Source organism: Phascolarctos cinereus, unplaced genomic scaffold, assembly GCF_003287225.1.
Source record: "Phascolarctos cinereus isolate Bilbo 61053 unplaced genomic scaffold, phaCin_HiC Scaffold_3;HRSCAF=262, whole genome shotgun sequence".
Taxonomy (NCBI): Eukaryota; Metazoa; Chordata; class Mammalia; order Diprotodontia; family Phascolarctidae; genus Phascolarctos; species Phascolarctos cinereus.
Window position 1 is genome coordinate 48,018,027 of NW_027555736.1, and position 27,383 is coordinate 48,045,409.

General features: G+C 46.4%; 2 protein-coding genes across 2 annotated transcripts in view; both read left to right on the forward strand.

Moving 5' to 3' along the window:
• The window catches only part of LMAN1L (lectin, mannose binding 1 like), a 39,285-nt gene extending 25,650 nt beyond the window's left edge, over positions 1–13,635 (forward strand). Inside the window, exons 8-13 of the mRNA XM_078151597.1 lie at positions 612–667; positions 1,218–1,344; positions 3,609–3,663; positions 4,681–4,824; positions 9,573–9,705; positions 13,624–13,635. Of these exons, the coding sequence (XP_078007723.1) occupies positions 612–667; positions 1,218–1,344; positions 3,609–3,663; positions 4,681–4,824; positions 9,573–9,705; positions 13,624–13,635 (527 nt within the window). The remainder of the gene's footprint in view (positions 1–611; positions 668–1,217; positions 1,345–3,608; positions 3,664–4,680; positions 4,825–9,572; positions 9,706–13,623) is intronic.
• A 4,147-nt stretch (positions 13,636–17,782) lies between these two features.
• On the forward strand, positions 17,783–27,077 carry CPLX3 (complexin 3). The gene is made up of 3 exons (XM_020994530.2): positions 17,783–18,241; positions 23,118–23,205; positions 25,062–27,077. Exons 1-3 carry the CDS (start codon positions 18,078–18,080, stop codon positions 25,284–25,286), a joined length of 477 nt encoding a protein of 158 aa, XP_020850189.1. The 5' UTR covers positions 17,783–18,077; the 3' UTR covers positions 25,287–27,077.
• The last annotated feature ends 306 nt before the right edge of the window (positions 27,078–27,383 follow it).

Here is a 27,383-nt window from a genome sequence, read left to right on the forward strand (position 1 = left end):
GCAACTGGGAAGGAGCCAGTGGATAAAGAGAGATTGAAAATTGGTGGGGGGGGACTAATCAAAGGGATAAGTTACTGGAAGATCCAGGAGGGGATAGGATGAAAGACACATGTAGGGGATTGACCTTGTCAAGAAGGGCTGGCTCATGATAAATAACATTTATTAAGTGCTTGCTATGTACTAGCCACTGTGCTAAGTGCTGGGGATACAAACATAAGACAGTCACTACCCTCGAGGAGCTTGCATTTTAATAGGGGAAGACAGGAGGGGAGAGTACACGAATAAGGGCAAGGTGGTTGGTGAGAAGGTGAAGTTTAGAGAGTGAGTCCAACTATGAGTGACTCAGATACTTCCTGGGAACAAAAGAGGAGAGAATGGGAAGAGTATGATATTGAAGGGATCTAAGATGTTGAGTGAGGAAGAAGAGAGAGTTCATAACAGGCGACTGTTTTCTCTGCAAAGTGTGAGGCAAAGTCTTCTGCCAAGAGGCACTTAGAGACTGGGGTGCACAATACCACCTACGGTGAGATATGAGGAGACCCTGGGGGGGAAGGAGTGTCAGTGGAAGTGAGGTCTTAGTTCCTGACCTTCAGTGTCCCCCATACTTCCAGATGACCATGATGTCCTGTCCTTCTTGACCTTCAGCCTGAGCAAGCCAGCTCCAGAGGTAAAGTATGGATTGGGTCGCCTCCTTAGTTGTCATTGGAGGGCAGGGGAAATGAGGTTTCTTAAAACCTAGCCCAACCTGAGCAGTTAGTCTTTCCTTCTGGCCTCTGGCCCCCAGCTAGCCTGACCTGAAGGATCTGATGGCCATGACAGAGGAATTGAAATGCCTGCCAGCTGAGCTAGGGAATACACCTTTATGCCGAGTAGAGAAACTAGGCTGATGGGACTGATTCATGTTGGGGGTAGCCTTCCCTGCAGTCTAGTCTGAACTCAGGGAGAGTTGGCACAAGGTATGAGTGTTCATCTACTCAGTTCTCCTCCCACTCCTGAGAAAGGGCCTGAAGAGCAGCCTCCTAGGCTCCTGTGGGCATGTCCCCCTGTAGAATTCCTCCTGTGTTTCTTCTCCTTTCTCCTTGTCCCTTCCAGCATGGCTGGGGACCTCATGACCAAGGCTGTTGCTAATGCATTATTTCCCGCCAGGTGACACCAGCCTATTCTCAATGAGCTCCGCCCTGCTTCTCTAGCCTGCCCCCACCCAATTCTCTCCCCAGGCTCTCCCCTCTGTCATTCCTGAGTCTGAGCAACACAGGCTCAAGCATCAGCTGCAGGATTTGCAGAAGAAGCTGAAATACCAGAAGGAAACTTCTCCAAAGCCAGACTTGAACACTCCCTCCTGGGGTAGGAATCACATGACCCACCCACCTCCCACTTCTCCAGACCAGAGAAAACATGGTAGTGTGATGGGGAGATTGCTGGATTTGGAGTCAGAGGGTTTGGGTTCAAATCCCAGCTCTGCCACTTACTGCCTATGTGACCTTGGGCAAGTCACCTGCCTCTCTAAGCCTCAGTTTCCTCAGCTGTCAAATGAGGCAGTGGACTAGCTGACTTCTGAGATCCCTCCCAGCTCTAAATCCGTGATCCCATCATCTCAATGCCTCTATTTGTTCCAGTCTAGAAATGCCAGTCTCTTTTCTGCTATCCTCCTTTACCTTAACATGCCCTGCTCATGTATCCACTCCAGCCTCATTAACTTGAGCTAAGAAAAGCCTGTTCACTTGACCATGACCAGAGAAGGGATTGAGGGGGGAGGGGGCTGGGAGCACTGCCTGGGAGAGGTGGCCATGAACCCCAGTAGGAGACCAGGGAATTTGACTTCCTTTGACTTGGGACTATGAGCAAGTCAATCCATCCCCAAAAGTCCAAGCAGCCAGACTCCGGCCACGTGATTTCCCTCACCCCCACTCCTACAAGTCCCTCCCTGAGTTCCCAACTCACTACCCACCCAGGGGAAGGGTACCTTGACCTAGAGCTGACCCTTAAGAGACACAGCTCGGTCCTGGAGCAGCTCCAGGACCTCTCAGGGAAGATGACGCTGACTGTGGGACAGTGGAGGAGTCAAATGAAGTCCTTGGAGCCACTGGACAAGGAGAAGCAGGAAGCTGATGGAGTCCAGTCAAGAGGCTGGGTGAGTGACTGCCTCTAGCAGGCTCCCCAGCTTCCCTAGGGGAGCAACGAGGGGAGGATTTGAGAGTCTTTATCCCTCCTTGTAGCCAGGGGGCAACCTCTAGGAAGATCCAAGAGTGGGACAGACAGTCAGGCGTGTCCCACTACTATATTCCTGTGACTATAGTGAGCAGGGTTGAGAGTGAGTAGAGTAGTGCAGTAGAGAATCATCAGAGACAAAAAAAAAAGAAGAGAAAGGGAAAGATTAATTTATAGAACTCTATAATAACAACAATGATGGTGTTAATGATAGTAATGCTCTAGGGAATGGAGAAATGACTAATACTTCACATTTATAGCTCATTTTACAATTTACAAAATGCTTCCTTCTCTCTTGCCAATCTTGTAAGTTGGGTCATGTACAGATTGTTAACTTTGTTTTATAGATGAGGAAACTGATGAGGCAATGTGATGCAGAGGTGGTGGGGTGGGGGGGTACTGGATAGGAGTTAGAAGACTTGGGTTCGAATCCCTACTCTGCTATGGCTACCGGTGCGATTTTGGGCAAATCACTAAATCTCTCTGGATTTTGGTGGAGGAGGGGAAAAGGAGGGGGCTGAAGGAGATGACTTATGGAAGGTGGCTTCCCCTTCCAAATCCTGTGATGGTTCCTAGAGATTCAGAGAGGTTAAGCAGCATCCCCCAGGTCACATAGACCTTGTCCTAGAATCCATTTCTCTGCCCTCCAAGTTCTTCCCATTCACTTCTCACGCTGAGTAGCGGGAGGGTAAGACTATCGAATGAGAAGATCTGCTAGGTGGCGCCATTAGTGCACAAAGTGCTAGGCCAGGAGTCTGGAAGACCTGAGATCAAATCCACCCTCAGACACTTACTGGCTGTGTGACTCTGGGTAAAACGCTGTTTCCCTTAGTGTCCTCAGCTGTAAAATGGGGATAAATAATAGCACCTACATCCCAGGGTTGTTGTGAGGATCAAATGAGAAATATGAGTAGTGCTTTGCGAACCTTAAAGTGCTATGTAAATGCTAGCTATTAAAAGCAGGAACAGATAGATTCTTGCAGAGCCATGAAAATTAATGCATTTGTGAATGGATTTAGCCAGGGCTGGGAGAGGCCACTGGTGCTTATAAGGGACTAAAAATGCCCATTACTTGGGCTCAGGCTTACCATCTGATGACAGGCATAGAATTGGGGCTAATTCACACGCCACTTTGCATGTGATTGGCATATCACCTGATTAATGCCCAGATGCCCAGAAATCCTCCCAGCCCCAGCTTCTTTCATCTGCCTGAGTAAAGCCCACAGCAAATCCTTGGCTGTCAAGACCAGTGTACCAAGCCTGGGAAAAGGAATGGACAGTCAGGCTCTGCTCAGGTGTGCCCAGCTGGGTTTGATCTTCAAGAGTAGAGCTGGGGATTGTGAGTTTTGCTCAGCTCTGATGGCAGATGACTTTAAGCTTCATAATCCCTTGAGCTAAAGCTGCTTATGCCCGGGGGGATTGGCGGAAGAAGGAGATCCGGAGGGAGGAGGCAAGGTTTGGGGTGGGGCAGGAGTGGGAAGAGACTAAAAGTCTTTCTCCTGGTGGGGGAGGGGGAGTTAGTTGGACATTCCTGTGGGCAGTCCTGAGATGAGGGTCACTGTCTGCTGCAGGTCTGATCTCTAGGGATCCAGCTATTGAGGCACAGAGAGGGGCAGTCTGATAGCCAAGGTCACAGACTAAAGCAGGGGCCTTGGAAGAGCTCATTGATGCGACATTCAGGGCTCTCTCCCTGAGCGTGATGGGGCAGACTACTGGCCTGAAGATTCCTGGCTGTCTCAATTGAGGAGAGAGATAGACCCATATAGCCTTGTATTCTAGAGGGCAGAGATGATGGCTATTATCCTGGGGAGTGAGCTGTCCAAACAATGGACTGATCAGCCTCCTATCAGCAAGTGCCCTAGGCTAAGTACTGTAGAAAGAGGCAGAGAAATGAGAAAATACAGTCCCCATTCTCAAGGAACCCCTGGAATGAGAGGGGAGGTACAACCTACCATCCTTATACCCCTTACATATGTTCTCACTTGAGCCCCTCAACAATCTTATAAAATGAGAATTACTATTCCCATCTCACAGATGAGGAAACTGAGGAACTCAGAGATGAAATGGTTTGCTCATGGTCATATACCTAGCAAGTAGCAGAGTTAGGACTCAAAGTCAGGTCTCCCGACCCCAAATATAGGGGCGTTTCCATCACACTGAACTTTAATATGTGAAGGGAGCTTTCAAGTGACTAGATCAAACAGACAGGGTTAATTGGGGAAGGCTTCCTGGAGATGAGCTTGGAGCAGAGGCTTTGAAAAAGTGGTTTGAGGGGCAGCCAGGTGGTGCAGTGGATAGAGCACCGGCCCTGGATTCAGGAGGACCTGAGTTCAAATGTGACCTCAGACACATAACACTTACTAGCTGCGTGACCCTGGGCAAGTCACTTAACCCCATTGCCTAATCAAAAAAAAAAAAAGGAAAAAAAAGTGGTTCGGGACTCCACGGGTTCAGTTGGCTATGACTGGCCAGGATATGGCCCCCAAGGAAAGTTACCCCCTCACCCCCAGATCTTTTCACTGAATATCCCACCCTGGGACTCTTGCAGAATGCTGCTGCTACAAGGGTCCTGCTCCATGGCCAACAGACTTTGCTTCAGAACATGCAGGAGATGAGGTAAGCACAGCTCCTCACTCCAGAAGGGAGTAGGTCCAACCCTCAGCAGAGAGAGATGAAGCTGACATTCTAACAGGAGAGCCTCATTCCTTTGGCTTAAGGGACACACCCCCTTGGGAAGGGTCACACGTGAATGTTATTAGTTATTAATACCACAGTGTGAATGAGGTTATCAGAGCCTTTCTCCTGCTGAGGGTCACTGGGAATTTTGATGCAGGCCAGAAAGGGAGGGGTAATTTTAGAACCTAGGACACCGCCTAGGAAGGACAGGTCAGGAGGGCTGGGGGTTGAGGAGAGGAGAGAGAAGAAGCCCTATATAAGGCCCCTAGGACCCCTTCATCTCTCTTCTGCCTCTGCCTGAATACCCCATCTAAATTAGAAAGCACCAGGAAGGTAGTCACTGGCAAGAGTGAGAGGAGTGAAAGGGATGTGTTCAGAGGGGCAGACCCTGGAAGTCATAACCTTGGCCGCTGAGACCTCAGCAGCTGAAAGAGTTCTTTCCCACTGACTTCTTGGCAGGATGGTTTGGACATCCGGCTTGGGAGGGCTTCAGCCAGAGGATGGCACTTGAGCCATCATGGGGAGCAGGGGGCCCAGCTGCAGGAGGGAGTGGTGCAGAAACTGATGAGGTTGAAACAGAGGGTTCGATCCCAGACTGGTACAGCCTGATCTTCCTACCAAGTTGGCCGTGTGCATAAGCAAAGTTGGCAGCTATGCAGGTGGTACAGGATGCCCCAAAGTCTTGGTGTAATGTTAAGCTATTAAAGCTAATTGTTTAATCTTAAAGCTAATAGCTATTAAAACTTAAAGTTTTGCTAGGACTTTGGGGCACCCCTTATAAGGGAGTAGTGGGAACCGGACTATGTTCAGATTTCTCCTTTATCCACTTATGACTTTACCTGAAACTCCTCCTATCAGAGTCCTTCCTTTGGAGCAGGCCATCATGACTCAAGAAGAATCCACTGGGGGCAGCTAGGTGGCACAGTAGATGGAGCCCCAGCGTTGGAGTAAGGAAGACCTGAGTTCAAATCTGGCCTCTTGACACTTACTAACTGTGTGCCCTGGGCAAGTCATTTAACCCCAATTGCCTCACCAAAACAAAACAAAGCAAACAAACAAACAAAAAACAGTGAAAATATAAAAATGAGAAAGAATAATGGACTCTTAACAATGCAGAACTGATCCAAATATTCTTTACTTCTCCCTCATATATACTTGGATCTGGCTTGTATAAAACCTGAGTTCAAACCATAACTGATAAAAACATGAGAAGGGAATGGGCAGGCTTTGTCAGATGGGTTCCTACAGCAGATCACCCATCCATGGCCTTACAACTGGCAGCTGTGGAGAATGTGAGATCCTGCTTTGTCTATGATCTTCCTTAAACTAGGGGAGGCCTTCACCACACACAACAGGTTAACATTAACAAGCTTCTATAATAGCTGTGATTGAGGAAATAACTCTTCAACAATCCATCCCCCAAGCATTGATATCAAGTGAGGCGTAAACAAGAGGATGTGGTCACTAAAGGCGTCTGCCAGTGTCCTGGAAAGCATCACCGATGACCAGGTTATCCAAATGGTCTTCTCCACTGGTAATGTTACCATTCCATTGAGCCCCAGAACACTGCTCAGAAAAATCCATAGAGAAAAAGAAAGTAAGAAAGAAAGAGATCAGTCTGGTCATTCTTTCACACTGAGAAAATAAAGTGGATGAAAAGCTTATAGTAACTGCAGTCAAACATGCAGCCGGATGAGCAGCCTAAACTTGCACCAGTTGGGAAGCATTACACAGCACTGCTTTGCAACATCACAGGCCTGTGAGCTTGACAGTCATTTTCACTTTAGAGAATGGAACCAAGCTCAGAAAAAATGAAGTTGTTTCATAGGGTTAGATCGGATGTTAGAGGTGGAAGAGACTAAGAGGAGTAAACCAACCCTTCCCTTCCCCCCCCCCCCCAGTGGAAGGAAACTAGGTCAAGTCAGCTGCAGAGGTAGCTTTTCAGTGGTCTGACTCCTCCCTTCCAGCCCCATGCACCACGTGGTCTCTGCTGGGGGATCTATGATCCTCCAGCACCTCTTGACCTAGGATTAGTATATCTGCTGAGGTAATTGTCTTCTTGGGAATAGTAGAGGGTGTGGAAGAAGGTGGAGGGGAGGCAGTGACAAGCTTAGACAGCTCGAGAGTTGAGAGACTTGTTTGGGGAGGGCAGACCTGATTAGGGAGCGCAAACAAAGTCCTTGGTATGCTGGGGATGGGTGATATAAGGGCTCTCGGTGTCCTGAGGCAGGGCTTTCAGTGACACACTTCCCTTGCCCTTCTGCCTCCTGCCAGGCCTCTCCCGCTCTATATAAGACCCAGCTCTGCTGGTGGGAAAGGAGGGTATGTGCCAAGCAGAGCCTCCCAGATGATATATGTGCCCAGTCATGTGTACTTCCTCCACCTCATGTCCCCTCCCCAAGCTGCCTCTGGCCCTGGCCTGATTCCAGGTAATCCTCCTGCTCCCCACCTTTCCCCAGAAGCCTGCTGAGGCCCTTCAGCTGCACTATGTATCTGGCAGCTTGGACCCTTGAAGGGCACGATGGGATTTATAACCACGCATAGCACTCTCCCATCCCAAGACATGGAACCCACTGTCTCCCTGTGGACAGAGGAGCGGATACTCTCCCCTTCCCGTGGATCTAGAGAGAGAAGTCTAACAAGAGTACAGGCTTGGCACTGAGGCCCAGAACATAGGGATTCCCTAACCCAGGCTCAGATGCCTGAGGGTCTCCAGGGGAAATGTCAGCCTAGCGCTGCTATCCTTTCCCTCCTCCTTGCCTATGTGTGGCAGGCAAGGGGAGAGGGGGGCAGTGTGGGTAGGCAGTACGTGCCAGATGGCACAGGGGAAGCCTGGCAAAAGGAGAGGGAGGAGGTGGAAGGGGAGTGAACAGTCTTCAGGTTTGGGGGAAGGGCACACTGGCCCAGGTAGGGTGAGGTAGGTACTGAACAGAGGGCAGAGTGGGAGGCATTTAGGGTTATAACAAAGGTTGACAAAGAAGAAAATCAGTTTCAGTAAAAACTAACCAACATTTCAATAAAATTCAATATTATTTGTAGTATTTCACACCCATTGTCCATCACCTTCTCATACCTCTTCTTTGGGTCTAAGCACAATCGTTATGATTTCACAGCATTCCATTTCCTTGAGGTGATTCTTCAATAGATCAGAAAACCTTTCTCTACCTCACATTTGAAGACATAGCCCATGTTACTCACGTTTGAGGGCATAGCCCATATAATGCATTGGTGTGGCCATGAGTATGGTCCTGAGAAGGGACGCTAGTTGTTGTTGAGTTGTTTCAGTGACATCTGACTCTTTGTGACCCTATTTGAGATGTTCTTGGGAAAGATACAGGAGTGGCTTGCCATTCCTTCTCCAGCTCATTTTACAGATGAGGGAACTGAGGCAAGCAGGGTTAAATGACAGCTAGTGTCTGAGGTGGGATTTGAACTGAGGAATGTGAGTCTTCCTGACCCCAGGCCCAGAGCTTTGTGCACTATGGTGCCACCCAGCTGCCCCCAGGAATACTAGAGGTGCCTGTTAAGGACCAGCCAAGCTGAATTCAAAAAGACCCATCACCAACTTGACCTGAAGAGGATGAATTTTTTTGATCCCTGATTCTCTCAAGTAGTAGAGGAGTTGCAATAGGTGTTGGGGAAGGGGAAACCCAAGTGGATGAAAGTCTAGTCTCTGCAGGTCCAATGCGGCAAATCGAAAAGGCACAAGATTTGGAGTCAGAGGACTTGGGATTGATTCCCTGCTCTCCTACTTGATACCTTGTGACCTTGGGCCAATCGTTTATCTCCCTGGGCCTCAGTTTCCTAATCTGTAAAACAAGAGGGTTGGATTGAGGACCTCTTACAGCTCCTCCCAGGTCTGCATTTATGATCTCAAAGAGCACTAGGCCTGGAGTCAGAAGACTTGGCTTTGACCCTGGCTCCACCGTTAACTAGTTATATGACTGTTGCTAGGTGGCGCTGTAGTGAATACACAGGCCTGAAATCAGGAAGACTCATCTTCCTGAGTTCAAATCCCACCTCAGACACATATTAGCTGTGATACCCTGGGTAAGTCACTTAATCCTGTTTGCCTCAGTTTCCTCATCTGTAAAATGAGTCGGAGACGGAAATGGCAAACCACTCCAGTATCTTTGCCAAGAAAACCCCAGATGAGGTCATGAAGAATCAGACACGATGAAAAATGACTCAACAGCAACTGTTAGCAAGTTATTTGCCTTCTCTGGGCTTCACGTTCCTTCTCTGCAAAATGAGGAAGTTGGACTAGAAGATGATCCCCTTCCAACTCAGACCAGCTGTGATTCTAGGGATGGGGATCAGGAGCAGAGCTGGAGGTCAAGGCTGAGAACTGGGGACGTAAGGGTTGGGCCTCCTCCCCCCCGTGCACTGAAGTTTTGGGGTCATTGTGAAACCTCTCTATCCGTCCCACTCCCATTCTCCACAGCAATGGTCTGGGAGACAAGGGTTAGGAGGAAGTTAGGGGCAGCTAGGTGGCTCAGTGAATAGAGCACCGGCCCTGAAGTCAGGAGGACCCGAGTTCAAATCTGGCCTTAGACCAAACACTCGACATTTACTAGCTATGTGACTCTGGGCAAGCCACTTAACTCCAATTGCCTTTAAAAAAAAAAAAAGAGGAAGCAAGGATGGCCACAGGGTCTGCCTGTCTTCTTGTCCCTGCTGGGATATAGGACTGCTGCTGCCCACATCACCTCCAAGGCTAAAGCTTTCTACCTGCCTGTGGGCACAGAACATCACTTCCAGGAGCTGCATCAGACTTTGGCCCTGCTGCAAAGAGATGTAGAAAGTTTGCTCCACCTGCCGGTGAGTCTGGGGACCCCTAGGTTGGGATGGGAGTGGGGAACAGGGCCTGGGATGGAATTTAGTATGCCCCGTCCTCCTTCTCTAATTATTAGACTTTCCCCGCTCAAATTCTCTGAGTGTTAGTTTATGCATAAATCCAACCTTCTCTCACCTCTTTCCTGTCTGGGGTCAACTTTCTTCCTGCTTTTGTATGTGCATATGTGTATACATTTGTTTCTGTGTGTACCTCTGTCTGTCTGTATCCGTTGTGTTTGTGCGCATCTGTATCCCCTTCTGACTTCATCTCTTGGCCCTGTGTGTTTGTTTCTCCTCAGTCTTAACCTATTTCTGAATGCATGCACAGTGCTTTTCCTCCCTTTCACCCTCGATCTCTGTTAACCTTTTCTCTGTAAGGTCTGGGGATCTATTTCCACCTCTTTGGATACATTCTCTGCCTCATACTGCATTTATTTCCTCATCTCTGGCTCATCATTCTATCTCTCCCTCTCCCCTTCTTTTCCTCTCTCTCCTCCATCTCCATATTTCTGTCTCCTTCTCTCTTAATCTTCTCTACCTCTGTCTAGCTATCTCCCTCCCTTCATCTCTCTCTCTCACTCTCCCTCCCTTCCTCCCCCTCTCTCCCCCTCCCCCTCTCTCCCTCCTTCCCTCCCTCTCCATGTCTTTCTGTCTCTCTCTCCCTCTCCACTTTCCCTTCTGTCTTTCCTGTTCTCTCTCCTCTTTCTCTTCTTATCCATATCCCCAGTCCCCAAGCTATTCCCAGCCACTCAGATAAAACCCTGCTTCTCCCATGGACACTGGGGACTGGCAGGAGGCTTTTTGCCCGTTATCATCACTTGGTAGAATCCAAGTTTTTGGAAAGGGACTGAATTTGCCTCAGATTGTGGATTAGGACTTCCCAAGTTATGGGGGCACAGGTCTCCTTCCAACAGGAACCCCTTCTTACCCCTACCTCTGGACTTGGAGTGAAGAGCTGAGAATAAATCCTCAAAATTCTCCCCCTGCAGAAACATGCAGCCAAGTCTTCCTGTTCCCATGCTGGAAGGGTCCTGTGCCTATCCCGCGGCATCTTTCTGCTCTTTCTCCTGTTCCAAACTGGCTGTGCCTTTTACTGTCTGATTTTCAGGTGGGTGATAATGACTCCTCCTTTCATACAGCAGACTTTCTTCTTCAAGAAGCCAACACTCACAAATCTTTGAAAAACCCTTTTGAAGACAGGCCAGGGATTAGTATTCATGGTTCAAATAGGGATCCTGAGGCCCAGTCAGTAGCTTGCCCAAGCTCACATGCAACTTAGTAGCAGAACTCAGTTCTCCTAACTCTCAACGTATTTTCCAACAGTCAACAAGCATTTAAGTGCGTACTATGTGCCAGGCACTGGGCCCAATCCTAGAGATGTAAAGAATGACTCTCGAGAAGCTGATAGTCTAACGGAGGAGACATGTAAACATCTATGCACAAACACCCTACGAAGAGGATAAATTGGGGCATAGTCTGAGAGGGAAGGTACTAGCACTCAGGGGGATCGAGATAAGCTTCTAGTACAAGGTGGGATTTTAGCTGGGACTTGAAGGAAGCCAAGAGGCCCAGATGAGGAAGGAAATTATGCCAGGCATGAGAACCAAGATAAACAGAGTAAAAATACCCCAGAATCTAGATACAGAGTACAAGGCACAGCAAGGAGGCCGATGTCACTGGATTTCAGAATACATGGGGGAATAAGGTTAAGAAGACCGGAGAGGTGGGAGGCAGCCTTGTTGTGAAGGGGAGGGAGCAAGCATTTGCTGAGCACCGTGTGCCAGGCATTATATTAGGCATTTTGCAGCTATCTCATTTGATTGCTAAACAGATTTTATATTTGATCCTAGAGATGACAGAGGTACTGAAGTTCACTGAATGGGGGAGAGGGGAGGTATGTGGCACTATGGTTACACCACAGAGGGAACTGACTGCAGAACCCCGTCCCCTTCTTTTGGCCTCAGCATGATTGCCCGGTAGGGGTGTACACCACTTACCAAGCCATAGGTGCATAGAATCATATTGTTATTGTTGTTTAATCATGTCCAGCTCTTCATGATCCCATGGGTCATAGCAAGCCAGTACTGTCCATGGGGTTTTCTTGGCAAAGATACTGGCCTGGTTTGCCATTTCCTTCTCCAGGGGATCAGTGCAAACAGAGGTTAAATGACTTACCCAGTAAGTGTCCAAGGCCAGATTTAAACTCCTGTCTTCCTGACTCTAGGCCCAGAACTCTATCCATTGAGCCACCTAGCTGCCTCCTCATAGAATCATAGATTCTCAGAACTTAAAGGGACCTTAGAGATCCTCTCATCCAATTCTCAACTGAAGCAAGCATCTCCTCCTAAATCCCCTCAAAGAAGCATTCATCACACCTTCACTTGAACACCTCTAGTGACAGTGAACTCACCACCTATCCAGGTAGCCTATTCAGGTTTCAGATATACCTAAGTCCCAATTAGATCAAATAAGAAATCCCCATGAAGTGGTCACATTATTCAAATTAGCACTGCCACATTTCCCTTGCACTAGGACCAATGCCCATAATTTTCCATAATTATAACTTCAAATAGTGAAAATTCAAATGCATTCAACCACTTCAAGGAATTCACATTAATTGAGACCTCACTACAGCTCTAACCATTAGAGAGTATTTCCTTGTAAACCAGTTCTTTATCTATTCCACTGGGTTGCCTTTCAAGAAGCTTCTAAGTCTTCTGGTCTCCAGGCTTAACATTTCCAGTTCCTTAAGCCAGTCCTTGTGTGTTTCAGTCCCCAGTCCTGCTACCATCCTGATTGCCACCCTCTGAACCTACCCTCTCAGAGGTGGCTCCCAAATGGGTTTCTTCCCAACTTGGGGAAAGGATGAGTTTATAAGAGATGGGAATATAGAAAGGCACAGGCATGAAAAAAAAAACCAATCAGTTTCTCAGGCATTATTAAACTATCGATTCTAATTAGAAAATGAAACAGCATGGACAGATTCCTACCATATGCTGATCTGTATTCATTATGTGGGGGCAGGGTGGGGGTATGGCAGCATCTCCAAATTCACTCCTGCTCTCAGCTGAGATCAATGAGATTCAGCTCAGGTCAACAAATATTTGCTGAGTGTGTCTGTGTGCCCAGCTCTGGCTTTGTGCTTGAGAGAGGCAGGAAGAGGAGGAAGACACAGATTTTGCTTTTAGGGAGTTCCAAGTCTGGTTTGAGGTGTGATCAAAAGGTTATTAGACTTGGGATCAGATCACCCAGGCTCCAGTACCAGCCTGCTGGGTGACTTTGGTCAAGTGATTCACCTTTCTGGACCTTAGCTTCCTTGTCTGTACAATGGGAATAATAATACTTGCACTGACTGCTTCACACCATTGTCATAGGGGAAGTGCTTTGTCAACTGTAAAGCCTTATAGAAATGTGAGCTGCTAATCATAGAGAAAGTGAAGCTTGAACTGAGCCTTGGAGAATGGGTAGGATTTGAAAGCATAGAAAGAAGGCAGAGGCCATTTCAAGGCCTTCCCTTCTCTCATTCGATAATCAAAGGCATAGATGCACCTATAAGCATTGTATGTGTCAAGCAGAGTAAGGCCCCTCTCTGCTCTCCCTATGGCTGGATGGTAGGATGCATGTTGGGTTGCATGTATTAGCTTGAGCCAGCTTGAATATCATTCTGGAGGTGGGGGTGGGTCGTTGGATTGGCATGTTAGATAAGGAGTAGCTATGGGTTCCCAAACATTGATTGTTCATTGGGGTAGAGGAGCCTATGGGGTATGTAGGATGGATCAGGGGTTCATAGGTCTAGAATTGCATGGAAGCTCAGAGACCATCGAGTCCAATATGGTTTGGAGGAGGCAGAGGTTACAGCCAGCCAGAGTGACTTCTCATTTTGTGTTCCCTCCTTCTTCACAGGTGGGAGACTGACAGGAGCCTCAGGGAATACTTTTCCAAGAATTCCCTTGTCCTGGCCCTTGGCTCAAAACAGCTGTTCAGGAGCCTCAGCAGAGTGCCGAGACAGGACTCCCTGACCCCAAGAGCATGCCCCTGAACTCCCCGCCTCAGCCAAACAGGCAAAAAAGTTCCTAATTTGGCTAGGTATGCTCTAGCCTTCCCTTCCAATCTGTTCTCTCTCCTTACTGTTTTCTTCCTGGGCATGTTTCCTTGGAAGACTAATTCAGGATGAACCCTCTGCTGCATTAAAAGCATCTGGTGGGTTTTTTTTTTCCTTCCTTTGCCTCTCCTCCATCCACCACCCTTCCTTCCTGTAGCATCTTCCATGCCGAGGTCTGATTATCATTGAAGGCTGTCACCATCTCTCAGTTGCTGCCTTGCCAAATGGGACCCTGAGGCTCTCACCAGTAGGAGAGATGGGCAGGAAGAGGTGGGGGAGAATGACTTTCCAGAAAACTAGTCTATTCCATGCATTTGACTCCTAGACCCTTGGAAAGAGGGAGAAATAGAGGCATCGACAACTCTGCTTAAGGATGGCACCTAGGAAATCCCCCCAAGCCACGACTTCCCAAATGAACAGAAATGACCAGCCAAGGAAGGGGCATAGAAAAGAGCTGCAGTCATTGAGTCTTCTCCACCCCAACCATTTAATAATAATAAATAACTAGAGTAGCTGGTCTGTGCATTGTGGCTTAAAATTTACAAAACACTTTCACATCTTATTTGATCATTGAAGAAACCCTGACTGGTATCCAGGGTAGAGATTTGTATGCCATTTTGCAGATGAGGAAACTGAAGTCCAACAAATATATTAATATGATCTTATCCCGTAAAATCGTAGATTTGGAGCTGGAAAAGACCTTGGGGTCATCTAATCCAACCTCATTTCATGGGTTAGGTTACTGTGATCCAGGGGCTAAATGACTTGCCTGTGGTCACACAAATAGTGGCAGAGCTGGGATCCAAACCAAGGTTCTCTCCAAATCCGGATTCAACACTCTTCCCACTATAATTCAGCACTTCAGATAAGGGAAGCAATATGCACAAGGTCATGTGCAAGGTCACAACCTTTCCCACTGTCCTGGTGCCTTACTAACCTTTTCCATCTCAACTGACCTCCACAGTACCCTTGTGACACAGAAAGGGGAGGGATCATTACATTCATTTTATCGGGAATATTGGAGATCCAGAGGGAGAAGTGACTTGTCCACAGTCAAGGTTATCTACCTGATGCACAGACTAAACGTGGCCTAGGCTAGAGCCAGCGTGTCCTGACTCCTGGGACGTTTCTCTTGGGAATGTGTTGTCTTCTTATCAGTTCACCTTCTATTATCAGTGCACTACTGTTATCTAAAAGACTTGCCTCTTTGGTTTTGTGTGTGTGTGTGTGTGTGTGTGTATTGATACTTTTTTTTTGACACAACTGATATTTCCCAAGAAACACCTGAACAACCCTTCCTACAATGCATAATTTCTTGAAAACAGTTGATCAATTGTTAATTGAAGAGAGGCTTGTGTCCTTGTGTGGTATCAATATTGATCATTGTATTTGGCAAGAGTTTTGGATATCTTGCCTGGCTAACTTTATTTAAATTCTTCGAATAGTCATTGGAGGCACATTTCCATGTGAACCCTTTGCCTGGATTGGGGATGAATCTTCATAGTTAATGAAGTTGAAGTCCCTGTCTCCTTATACAATTATGTCCCAGACATACCAAAGCAGCTAGGTGGTACGGTGGATAGAGTGTCAGGCCTGGAGTCAGGAAGACCTGAGTTCAATCTAGTCTCAGACACTTACTAGCTGTGTGACCCTGGGTAAGTCACTTCACCCTGTTTGCCTCAGTTTCCTCATGTGTAAAATGAGCTGGAGAAGGAAATGGCAAACCATTCCAATATCTTTGCCAAGAAAACCCCACTTGGGGTCATGAAGAGTCAGATATGACTGAAACAACTGAACAACAACCCAAACAAACATCCAGTAGAAGGTGAGAACTTTTGATATAAAAGCTTTTGAACAAAATACAGCATAATAGAGTAATAATAGTACAAGATTTGACATCAGAGGACCAGGCTTTAAATTTGACTCTGCTATTTACTTGCTGACTTTGGGTAAGTCGTTTAACTTCTCTGAGTTCTTAATTTCCTCATCTGTAAAATGAGGGGGTGAGGTGGGGAGTTGGATGCTTAAGGTCTTTTATAAACCTATAATCACATGAAAAAAGCAACCACCTTTCTCTGTGACTGCTTCTAGTGTTTGGAACCTGGCAGGAAGTCCTTTTCTCTATTTCTCTATAATCCCTTATGGTTCAATCCCTATTTCCTGCTATGCCATCATCTGTATAGCCAGATGTTGATAGGGTTCTAGAGGGTTGGAGGGGCAGCATTGCAATAATAGTGGGGAAGCTGAGTCCTCAACAATAATAACCCTTTGTGGAGCAGCTGGTGGAGAAGTGGACTGGGGGGAGCCATGCTGGTGACTGGAAGGGACATAAATTGGATTTTTTGGACCCTTTCAGTTACCGACCCTTCCTTGTACTCCCTTTGCTGCCCTGTAAGGTTCCTGCCTATCACCACTCTTTTCTAAGGGGCAAGGGAGAAAAGAGGATCAGAGTTAATAAAATCTGGGCTGGGTTGAGCTAGGTTTTGTGCTCTATGGACTCTAACCCGGGCTGTGAACTCTAGATTTTGTAGGAAATTTGGACTCTGGCTCTCTCCTAGACTCTGGGCTGGGCTCTGTAAGCTCTGTCCTCCCCTACTAACCACATCCCCAAACAAATGATATCTGGACTGGGCTGGGTGAAGCACTGAGATAGGTTCTGCAGGAGACTGTGGGCTGGACTCTGGGCATTTGATTCAACACAACTTTATTACTGTATGCAAAGCACTGTTCTAGGCAGAGGGAGGAAGATTTTAAAGTTTATGGGTTTTGTCCTCATTCATGAAGCTTCCAGTCATATGGCACATACACAACTATAATACAGTATAGTGTATGACAAGCAAGTGAAAGCTGCAGATAAAATGCTATCAATGTCAGGAGAAGGATGGGAAGCTTATTAACCAACCCAAGGAATCAAGGAAACTTCATAGAGAAAATGTCTTTTTTATTTTTTACTGTCTAGAGTTCTTTTTTTCAATATTCTTTTTTTAAATAACATTTTGAGTTCCAAATTTTTCTCCCTTCCTCCCTCCTCTTTCACCTCCCCAAGACAGCAAGTAATGTGATATAGGTTATACATGTGCAATCATGTAAAACATATTGTGGAAATGTCATTTGAATTGAGCTTTAAGGACTTGCAGCCTTTGGGCTCTAGGCTGGCTGAAGTCATGGGTCATGTTCTAGGCTGGGGTCTCTGGGCTGGACTTCAGTCTAGTCTGTGAGCTCTGTGATTTGGATTCTGGGCTTTAGGCTAGACTCTGGAGTAGGCACTGGATTGTGACTTCTGGGCTGGGCTGTAAGCTCTATATTGAGTTAGAATCTAGGCTCTGGGTTGAACTTTGGACTAGGCAAATCTCACCTAAAGGACTGAGATCTAAGCTCCACTTGCCTTCCTCTGATATCTCTGATATTTCCCAGTGGCCAATCAGGAATTAAGGATGTGAAGAACATCTAGTTTAATGCTCCCACTCAACAGGAGAAGAAATTTGAGTCCCTTAAAGGGGAAATGGGGCAGCTAGGTGGTGCAGTGGATTAAGTGCTGGGCCTTCTGAATTCAAATCTGGCCTCTGACAATGTGTGATCCTGGACAAGTCACAACTCTGCCTCAGTTTCCTCATCTGTAAAATCAGCTGGAGAAGGAAATGGCAAGCCACGTCAGTATCTTTGCCCCAAGAAAACCCCAAACGGGGTCACAAAGAGTCGGACACAACTGAAAAGCCGCTGACAGAAGAACAGCAGCAACAAAGGTGAAATGATTTGCTCAAGGTTGCATAGGTAGCTGACCCAAGCTTCTAAACGTATCCCATGACACCAACTGTAGCCCGTGCAATACCCCACAAGCAGCCCTTAATCCACTGTCATTTAACTCCCCTGATGAAGCGGGGGGGGGGGGGGGGGAGTGTCGGGGGAACAGAACATGTGGTCTGGTCGCGTCAGTCCAGTGAACGCCCCCTCATCCCTCTTTAAAGAACTGGAGAAAGCTGAGAGCTAGGTTTGAGGACCGAAGGGAGGGGCTGAATCAGACACAGCTAGCCAAACTCGGTGGCAGCCTGTGCCCAACTCCAGCTTAGGGACGCAGGTCTAGCCCGGGGTGGGAGCTGTCCACAGGGGATGTAGTGCTGAAACTCTCGAGCCTGATAAGCAACAACAGGAGAAAGTCGCTCTAAGGGCTGGAGGGTTGAACGGATCTCCCCTTTCTCCGGAGTCCTCTCTCCTCAAAGATTCCCTGCCGTCACCCACTCCTGGTTAGGGGAGAGATATGGCGTTCATGGTGAAAACCATGGTGGGAGGCCAGCTGAAGAACCTCGCTGGGGGCCTGGGGGGCGGCGAGGAGAAGGGTGAAGGGGACAGATCGGCGGCTGAAGCTCAAGGCATGACCCGGGAGGAATATGAGGAATACCAGAAGCAACTGGTAGAGGAGAAGTGAGTAGGGGAATCTCCTTCTGGGTTTTAATCCCTCCTGTGTGTCCATAGCATTTCCCCCTCCTTAGGGACTCCTGGCTTGTCTACTTTCAGGGGCAGCCTCCCCCCTTCCCCCGGCTCCCTCCCTACAGCAACTACCGTTGGAAGAATCTATTCCCCTTCCCCATTCCCTGGGACAGAACCAGATTCCACAGAGAGAACCAAGGAATTCCTCCAAGATAAATCATCCCAAGACTCAGGAGCCAATTCCCGCCTGTCCCCAACCTGAGCCCCTCTTGGAAGAGCTGGAGGATCTGGGCTATTGAGCATTAGTGAGTGAGGAAACAACAAGGAAAACTCTGGAGCCAGAGAAGGATGTGAGGGGAGGGGAAATCAGGAGGTCCCTAATGTATTTCTGATGAAAACACATAATCCCTTAATCCGATTCTTACCCCCAGTGGGTTGGGTGTCTCAGCAGGATCTCTGGAACTGGGGGCTCAGGACCCGATGGGTGAACATCAGGGATAAGGGAGTCTGGAAGAGATAGATTGATAGAGCTCTACACAGATGTAGAAGTAGAGAGAAAACCCAGCAGAAATGGAAAGGCTAAAACAAACAGGTACAAAAAAGACCAGAACAGAGACAAGACTGAGTCATACAGACACAGTCTTGTACCCAACTGTGCTCTAAAGGACTCCATAGGGGCTCTGTATGTAGATTCATAGGGAAAAGGTGGTATGGGGTTCTATTGAGGTAGGGAGTGAGAGGCAAAAGCTTCTGGGGAAGTAGCATCCCCCTTGCCACTACACACACACACACACACACACACACACACACACACACACACACACACCTCCCTCTTCCCCTAAAAAGGGTAATGATGACCATAAAGAAGCTGAGAGAGACATCCAGGGGAAGAAGGTTAGAGATAACAGAATTATGCCCTGTAAGCCAGTTCTTCCCACTGACTCTGCCCTGCCCCAGAAAACATGCCTGTCTCCTTCTGTAGTAAATCAGCTTCCTGGCCACCTGCCCGTAGGACCAGGATTGGATTTAGGATTGGAAGGGCCTCAAGGGACCCCTCTGATCCAATTCTTTCACTTAAAAATGTGGGAACTGAGGCTTAGAGGCAGGAAGTGATTTTCTCAAGGTCAAAGAGGGAGGAAGCTACTACTTACCAGAAAACAACCCAGCTTCTCTGACTCGGAATTCTGTAATTTTTCTTCTACATCCGTCTGCCATCACAATGGAATTCAACAAAGATTTATTAATCGCCTGTTATGTGAGGTGTGGTGTGCTACCCAGTGATGATGCTTTCACATTTCTATAGATCTATGATGTCATCTGTGTGGGCACATACTACACTGGTGCAGATCCTGAGCTGTCCAAGCCTTCTCATCCTGTGCTGTTCTTATTCGTGTCCTTCCAAACACCCTCCACAGAGGCTCTCCCCACTGTGCTGGAGCCTTCCTCTAAATCTCTTCATGTTTTATGGATCTTGGTGTATCACTCAGATGCCCATCTGTTATCCCCCACTTTTTATACGTGAGTGGCCACTGTCCTTTTCTGATCACATGCATCCTTGTCGATATCTTTTAGGCCACTTACAGAATGACAGAATTATAGATTGAGAGCCAGAAAGGACGTTGGAGTTCATGTAATCCAACCAGCTCATTTTGCAGAGGAGGAAGCAAAGGCCTAGAGAAATAAAGTGACTTGCCTAGGATCACACAGAAAGTGGTACAGCCAGGATCTGAACCTAGGTCTTCTGACTCTAACGACAAGTGGTTTTTTTTCCCCTTCTACTCTGTTGCTTGCATGCAAGTTATCGTTGGCAATATGCTAGAACATACTTATACCCATCATGCATCTTTCCATTGCCCTTTGGTTCATCTGCAATTTTGATTCTTCAGGGATCATGATATCCCACTATCCATAACCATATGCCATCACAAGGAGAACACTGATTGGTATTTTTTTAAAAAGTGAGGTTTATTGGAAAGAAGCAGCTTGGGATCATTGAAAGTACCACGTAATTTCCAGAATTCATCCTGAAGTCAGCTCATTTTTCCATCTACTGTCCCTCTCCAAGATAGATAGATAGACAGACAGACAGACAGACAGACAGACAGACAGACAGATAGATAGATAGATAGATAGATAGATAGATAGATAGAAGATGGATGGATAGATAGATAGGTGATAGACACACAGACTAACTCAATGGGCTCACCAGTTGCATTTTATTATCTGGACAATATGCATTCTTCATCCATTTTATTTTTCCTGTGTGAATTTCTAGATTGATTTCTTTTGAATGACTGTGCAACTCATTAGAAAGGTTGTCTTCAGGGGCTCAACACAGTTAGCAGAATGTCATCCATAAACATGAGCATCTGGAGATCACACCATCTATAGGGAATTCCTTTTCCATTCAGTCTACACACAACATCCTCCATGACAGTGGCAAACACTTTTGGCAAATACTTGTCTCTCTAACATATTCTTCACTTAGTATTGATAGTAAGAACATCTCCAAAAAAAAGTTATCTCTATAGCTGTATCTATGAAAGACTTTTAAATGACCTTAATGTATACATGGGAGACACATCTTGTTTTGTAAAGTCAAATGCTTTTCTTGGTAATCAAAAAACAAATACAGTGGGTTCCAGTATTTTTTACTTCACTTAGTCAATTAAATGACTGCAAAAATGTAGTGTGCCCTAGCAAATTCTCTGTGAAAGTCTGAAACTTCTCTTACCATATTTTCATCAAACATACTCTTGATATGTGTAGACCTTTTTCATAAAGAATTTCTAAGAATGAGAAAGGAGACAGTCACCTTTTAGAGGACTAATACTGTCATCAGTGATTTTCTGTCTTCTTTTTGAATCCTCTCTTGTTGAAGACATCTTGAAAAACTTCCCAAGAATCTTTAAAATTGTGTCACCTCCAGCATATTTGTATATATTTGTTCAGGTCTGGCTGCTCCTCCAGCTTCATCATCTACTGCCACTTCCGCTTCCTCACTTAGCACTCAGAATGTGGGGATTTTAGATATGATCGTTCCACTATCATTAGTAATGAGAATATGTCACCATAGAAGTGGCAGGAAATCTGGTCTACTTTACACCTATTTGTTGTCTAGCTTCATCTATAAATACCCTCACGATGATCTAGCATAGTCAAATCTCACACTGAGTTTTCTGCAAATTTGTCTTCTCTACTATTTTTTGCTGGTTTGTGAAGAGGGATTCTCCACTCTTAACTCTTCTTTTTTGTGATGTTTTACAAATAAGCTTGTATTCCAGACTTATGTTGCCCATGGTTATTATGTTTCTCTACTTGAAGGAGGACAAATATTTTCTGGTTGGTTCAGTTTCTAGTTTCTTTTGTCCTTGCACATTACTGAAGTTCACTGGTTAAACTTCTGATGATAATCAGCCAATGCCTGTGTTCTGTATTTATTTCCCAGTTTTCAGTCAACAGCTGTTTAACTAGGTCTAGTTGCAGCTATTATAATTACACATAGCATCTTATTTTTAGCTTTTCTTCTAATTTGGTGTTGATTTTGACCTTTTCTGGTTCAGCTGACTTAACACACAGGAGAGTTGGTTCTGAAATCGCACTCACATCAGAAACCAGTGCTTTTTGAATCCATCAAGATGGAGTTCTGTTTCGTTTTTGTGGTATTCTTTGGTGTCGTTATACCCAGAACCTTCTGAGAAGCTTCTTGAAGAAACAATGATCCAGATGTAAGACTTCCGAATAACCTATTCTGATAGGCCTTTGACCCCTTCCATTTCTTTATCTCCAAACATTTTCCAACACATTTTTGTCATTCTTGCCTTTCCCCCTTTTCCCCATTGAAGTCATGAAGTATCAACTTATATGTTTAGTTTGGAGAATCTCATGAATTTCTCTCCTTTTTCATCATCATGAAACAAATCTTGGTGCATGAACTGTGACCATCTCCATGGTAGTATTTCTGTCTTGTCATATTCGTCATGTGCACTGCAGATAGATAACCCAAGTGGGGTTTCTTCCTGCCTTTTGGTGTACAATGCAACCAACCTCAACAACCCTTTCATTTGCCACTCTGAGGAGAACCTCTGAGCAATCCTTCCATTTAAACTACAGCTTCTTCATGTCAACATGGGTGTGTTTCAGTTTTTCCAACAGCATGTCAACTTGCTGCTTTTTGGAGCAATACCTTGCATTAGGGTAAGCCTTCTTCACCTTCATCATGTCATGGACCCCCTTTGCAATCTGATGAAGCCTATGAATCTCTTTTTATAATGTTTTTAAATACATACAACAAAATACACAGGAGTACAAAGGAAACAAATTACCTCAAGATACAGTCATGGAAATATATGTTTTTAAATTCACAGATCTTAGGTTAAGTGATTTGCCTGGGGTCACACAACTAGTGTCTGAGGTCAGATTTGAACTCCCAAAAATAAATCTTCCTTACTCCGGGCCTGGTACTCTATGCACTGTGGTGCCACCTATCTGCCCTTGTGAACTATGGAGAAGTCCATTGTCAATAGTTGGGTCACATCAAATCACACAAAAAAAGAGAAAAATATAAAATGGCCTTCAATCCAGCCCAGGCCTCATGGATGAAACTAGACTAAAGAATTATAATTGTTCTGCCATCTATAAATTGTCATTTAACTGCTGGTAACCAATAATATTGAAATATAGTTATCAAAATTTTTTAAATGTTCACAAACCGCAGGTTAAGAACCCCTGTAGTAGAGGAGAGAAGGTTTATGGCCCTTCATAGTAACCCTGGGTTCCTTCCCCTCTGAGACTGCCCAATTCCTCCACCCTTCACACCAGGCGGACCTCTTAGCCCCACCCAGTCTGACTCCTGTCCTCTGATCTACAGGATGGAACGAGATGCACAGTTCACACAAAGGAAGGCAGAAAGGGCTACCCTTCGAAGCCACTTCAGAGACAAGTACCGACTGCCCAAGGTGAGCTGTCCACCTCCCAGCTCCCACTATCGTCCTTGCCCTTTCCCCTTGATGCTGAACCTCCCTCCCTAAATAGGTTGTGGGGCAGTGGTCCAGGAGGGCTAGAGCACTTCCTGGAAGGCAGCCCCCTCAGAATCATTTTCTGGTTCCCCACAGCAAATTTGGTGAGATCAAGTTGAGAACATTGAGTTCTCTTAGGGCTATGAAGGACTCGTCTTCCCTTTTCTGTCTTCTTAGCTTAGTACAGGGCTGGGCACACAAGAGGTCATTGACATTTTGCTGAATGAATGAAGGATTTCAGAAAGAATAAAACCTCTGATGGACAGAGATTGTTCTTCTTAGCCCATTCAATTACCCACCCTGTCCCATCTCCCAAAAAAACCAGCCAGGCCCCAGGGCCAGTTATCTGGGAGCTCAGTGCCCTTCTGCTCTCTTCCTCCTGGGAAGGGACCCATTGGGAAACATGTTACCTGCCCTTCCCAGAATCTTATAGAATATTAGTGTGGAAAGGACCTTAGGTATCATCCAATCTAATCTCATCTTATTATTTTTTTTTTTGGCTAAGCAATGGGGTTAAGTGACTTGCCCCAGGTCACACAGTTAGTAAGTGTCAAGTATCTGAGGCGGAGTTGAACTCAGGTCCTCCTGACTCCATGGCCACCTAGCTGCCTCCCCCACCAAATGAGGAAACAAAGGCTCAGCCAGGGAAATGATTTGTCCAGGGTCACATGGCTTTAAATAGCAAGGCAGAGACTCAAATGCGAGTATCTTGACCCCAAGTCTAGTCCTCTTTTCACTGCACCCTTCCCAGGGACCCACCCCGTTGCTGCTTCTTGTATTGGGCTCTCCTGGTCCTTATGGTCTTCCATTGTCAGCATGAAAAAAGAAATAAAGTGCTTTGAGATCACATTCAAGCCTCACAATGTGTTCCAAAGGTCATGTCGACATATTAGGAATCCATTGAGGGCTTAGTATATAGTTTTCAATGAATCTGCATCTTATCTGTCCCAGCCCTAGTATTAGGAGCAAGAATTGGAGCATTAGGTAGTAAGTAAGCATGTCATCATGACATACCCATTGCCTGGAAAGGAAAACTGAAGCAGGATCAATTAACAAAATATTGACTTAGGAGCTGCTATGTGCCCGGCTCTGCAGTGACCCTGTAGAGGAGATAGGATTGGCCAACATAGTCCCTGCCCTTAAGGAATTACTGTCTAATTTGGGAAATAAGATTCAAAGTTGGGGAAAAGGTCATTAAGATAGCGGTATGATTTGACAAGGCAGAATCAGGGCCAAATGCATGGTACACCTTATTATACTACAGGCAGCTGTTGAAAGGCAGTTAGGTGGTGAAGTAGATGGATCGATTGCTGGCCCTGGAGTCAGGAAGACCTGCATTTAAATTCTACCTCAGACACTTACTAGCTGTGTGACCCTGGCAACTTCTTGTATTGCTCAATGTCCTGATCTATAAAATGGGAAATAATCAAAGCACCTACCTCCCAGGATTGTTGTGAGAATTATATGGGATAGTTGTAAAATGCTCCACAAACCTTAAAGCTCTAATATAAATGCTAGCAATTATTTTTAGGCAATCAGGGGTTAGAGAGGTCACTGTGGGCTGGAATGTGGGCTGGCAAAGCCTTAGAGAGTGGGACTTGAGTAGAACTTCGAATGAAGGGTAAAATTCTTATCCATCTTTCAAGAGCAACGTGAGGAAGGGTATTATGTTCAGATCCAGAGCAAGTTCAGGAGAATATCCCCAGACCCAGACATAGAGTTCTATTGTCTGTCCTCTTGAGTTCCTGCTGCCATCATCAACCCCTTCTCCTTTCTCACTTGTCTTTTCCCAACAGAACGAGACAGATGACAACCAGATCCAGATGGCCGGGGGTGATGTGGAGCTGCCCAAAGAGCTGGCCAAGATGATTGAAGAGGACAATGAGGAGGAGGAAGAGAAGGCTTCGGTCATTGGGCAGCTGGCCAGCATCCCCAACCTGGACCTCAGTTCCATCAAGGACAAGGCACAGGCTACTCTGGGAGAATTAAAGCAGTCAGCTGAAAAGTGCCATATCATGTGACCCCCATCCCCCTTCTCAGCCCCCCAAGGCTGTCAGTCTGCCCCAGTCCTGCCTCAGTGTGACATGCAGGGATAGGGTGGGTAGGGCAAGGATGGCTGGATGTTGGGAGACACAGCTGGCAGGGAGGGTAGCTGTACAGCAGTGTCACTCCCCTTGGGGCCCAGGGAGGGCTCCCTTCCTGGTGACCCACATTCTGTCTCTGAGTCCTTATTTCTTCAGGGTCCTCCTCCATCCTAGCTAAGAGCCTGCCTTCTGGTCCCCACCCACCCCCACCCCTGACATCCTTAGCTCTGGTCCCTTATCTAGGGGCTGGGTATAATGGGGCTACTCTGGTAGCAAAGCCCCTCTTCCCCAGCCAAGTGTGGGGCTGACATTTAAAGATGAGTGAGAACAGGAAGTTAGTATTTCTATACCTGGGTTCACCCAACCCATCCTTCAAACACACACACACACACACACACACACACACACACTCACCCAGCAAACCTAGAGCTCCAATGACCTATATAGACACACACACCTAAATACACAAGCACGATCACAAAACCAAACACACACACCCACTCATACACATAGATTTCCATGTTGACACACAGACCTCAGTACTCAGAGACCATTGTACACATCAGTGGTACAAACATCGACATGCCAACTCCTACCTTGGGGCATGGAGCCAGAAATAATGGTGGGGGAGAGGGAGGGGGATCTGAACTGGGATACAGGACCCGTGGGTTCTTTCCCTGTTATTGCTGCACATCTCGGAGCATTCCATCCTCCTTTACTTTGTGCCTTGAAAGTAGGGGGGATTCTACCCCTCCTTCAAGGTCCAGTTCAGGTCCCACTTCCTCCAGAAAGCTTGATCTGACTGCCTCCCTTCTCTGAACAAACCCCCAAGCATTCAGGACACATGCAGTTGCTGTGCCTTCCTCCTTACTCCCAATTCTATAGGAAGCAACTGAATGAGTCAACACCTTGAAGGAATCAGTCTCAGAAATTCCTCCCTCTATTAGGAAGCCCGGTTCGCCAGGGACCTCACATTTGGATGGCTTCACCGTCTGAGCCCTTTGGAAATCCTGTGCTGCCACACCTTTCCTCCTTTGCCTGGGCTCTCTGCTTCCTTCACTGGATGTTACTGGGGGATAGGAGGGATGGTTAGCCAATAAAAGCCCCATGAAAGTGCGTTAGGACAGTGTCTGTGTGACCATGCAAGTTCACTTCCTGTCCTCAGCCCTCTCTCAGTCACATGCATACCTGCACATTGCCAAATGTTCTCTATTCTTACCAGGATTGGTCCTTCTTTCTGGAGCTCTCAAATCACATTCACACTAGGACTTAATTCACCTTGCCTTCCCAAATCCACTGGGTGATGATAAGGAGTGTTCCCCCTCTTTCCCATTTTTCAAGTAAGGCAAATGAGGTTCTGGAGGAAGGGAAGAAAAGATTCCCCTCTCCAACCCAACTTTGAGACCAGACCTCAGCCCAGATGGCCCTACAAAATCTGGGTTTTTCTAGCCTCTAGTCAGAGTCTAAAAGCCAAGTTTTCTATGGTGTCTTGGGTATAAGAGCAAGGTCAGTTTGGGTGTCTTGAATTGAGATGAGCTGGGCTCTGTTCTCTCTGAAGTCCCGAATCCTAATGTCTTCCCTTTCTCCAGTAGAAAGACTTCTTGATTTTATAACTCAAAACTCAGCTGTCTTAGTTTAGTGAAGAATAAAATTTCAACCAGGACCATGTGACTCTTTTCTTGTATTCTAACAGATGTCCTATGCCACCCACCTTGTCCAATCATGCTTCTTTCCCAGTAGAATCAGCCCCAAAGTTCTGCCCTCAAAACAAGAGTTTTCCCAGACACACATGGAAAGTGATGGAGTCTTTAAAGTAATATTTAAATAAAAACAAGCAAAAGTTGTTGTTTTTTCACAATTACAGGTAAGGAAATCACCTCTTTGAAATGTGACCCTCCCACCAGAGGTTCCTCACTTCTGATTTTGACAAATCCTTGGAGAACATACCTATGATAGGTTGCTAAGGGGAATCAGAAGTGTTATGGGCTCATTCTTAATCCATAAAGGATGGTATGTTATCTTTACCCCTAATTT

What these genes read in the sequence shown, in the direction of transcription:
- CPLX3 (XM_020994530.2), top strand. Translation starts at nt 18,078, where the DNA reads ATGGCGTTCATGGTGAAAACCATGGTGGGAGGCCAGCTGAAGAACCTC. An exon ending in AAGCAACTGGTAGAGGAGAA is followed by an intron (nt 18,242 to 23,117) that starts GTGAGTAGGGGA and finishes TCTGATCTACAG; the next exon opens with GATGGAACGAGATGCACAGT. An exon ending in ACAAGTACCGACTGCCCAAG is followed by an intron (nt 23,206 to 25,061) that starts GTGAGCTGTCCA and finishes TTTTCCCAACAG; the next exon opens with AACGAGACAGATGACAACCA.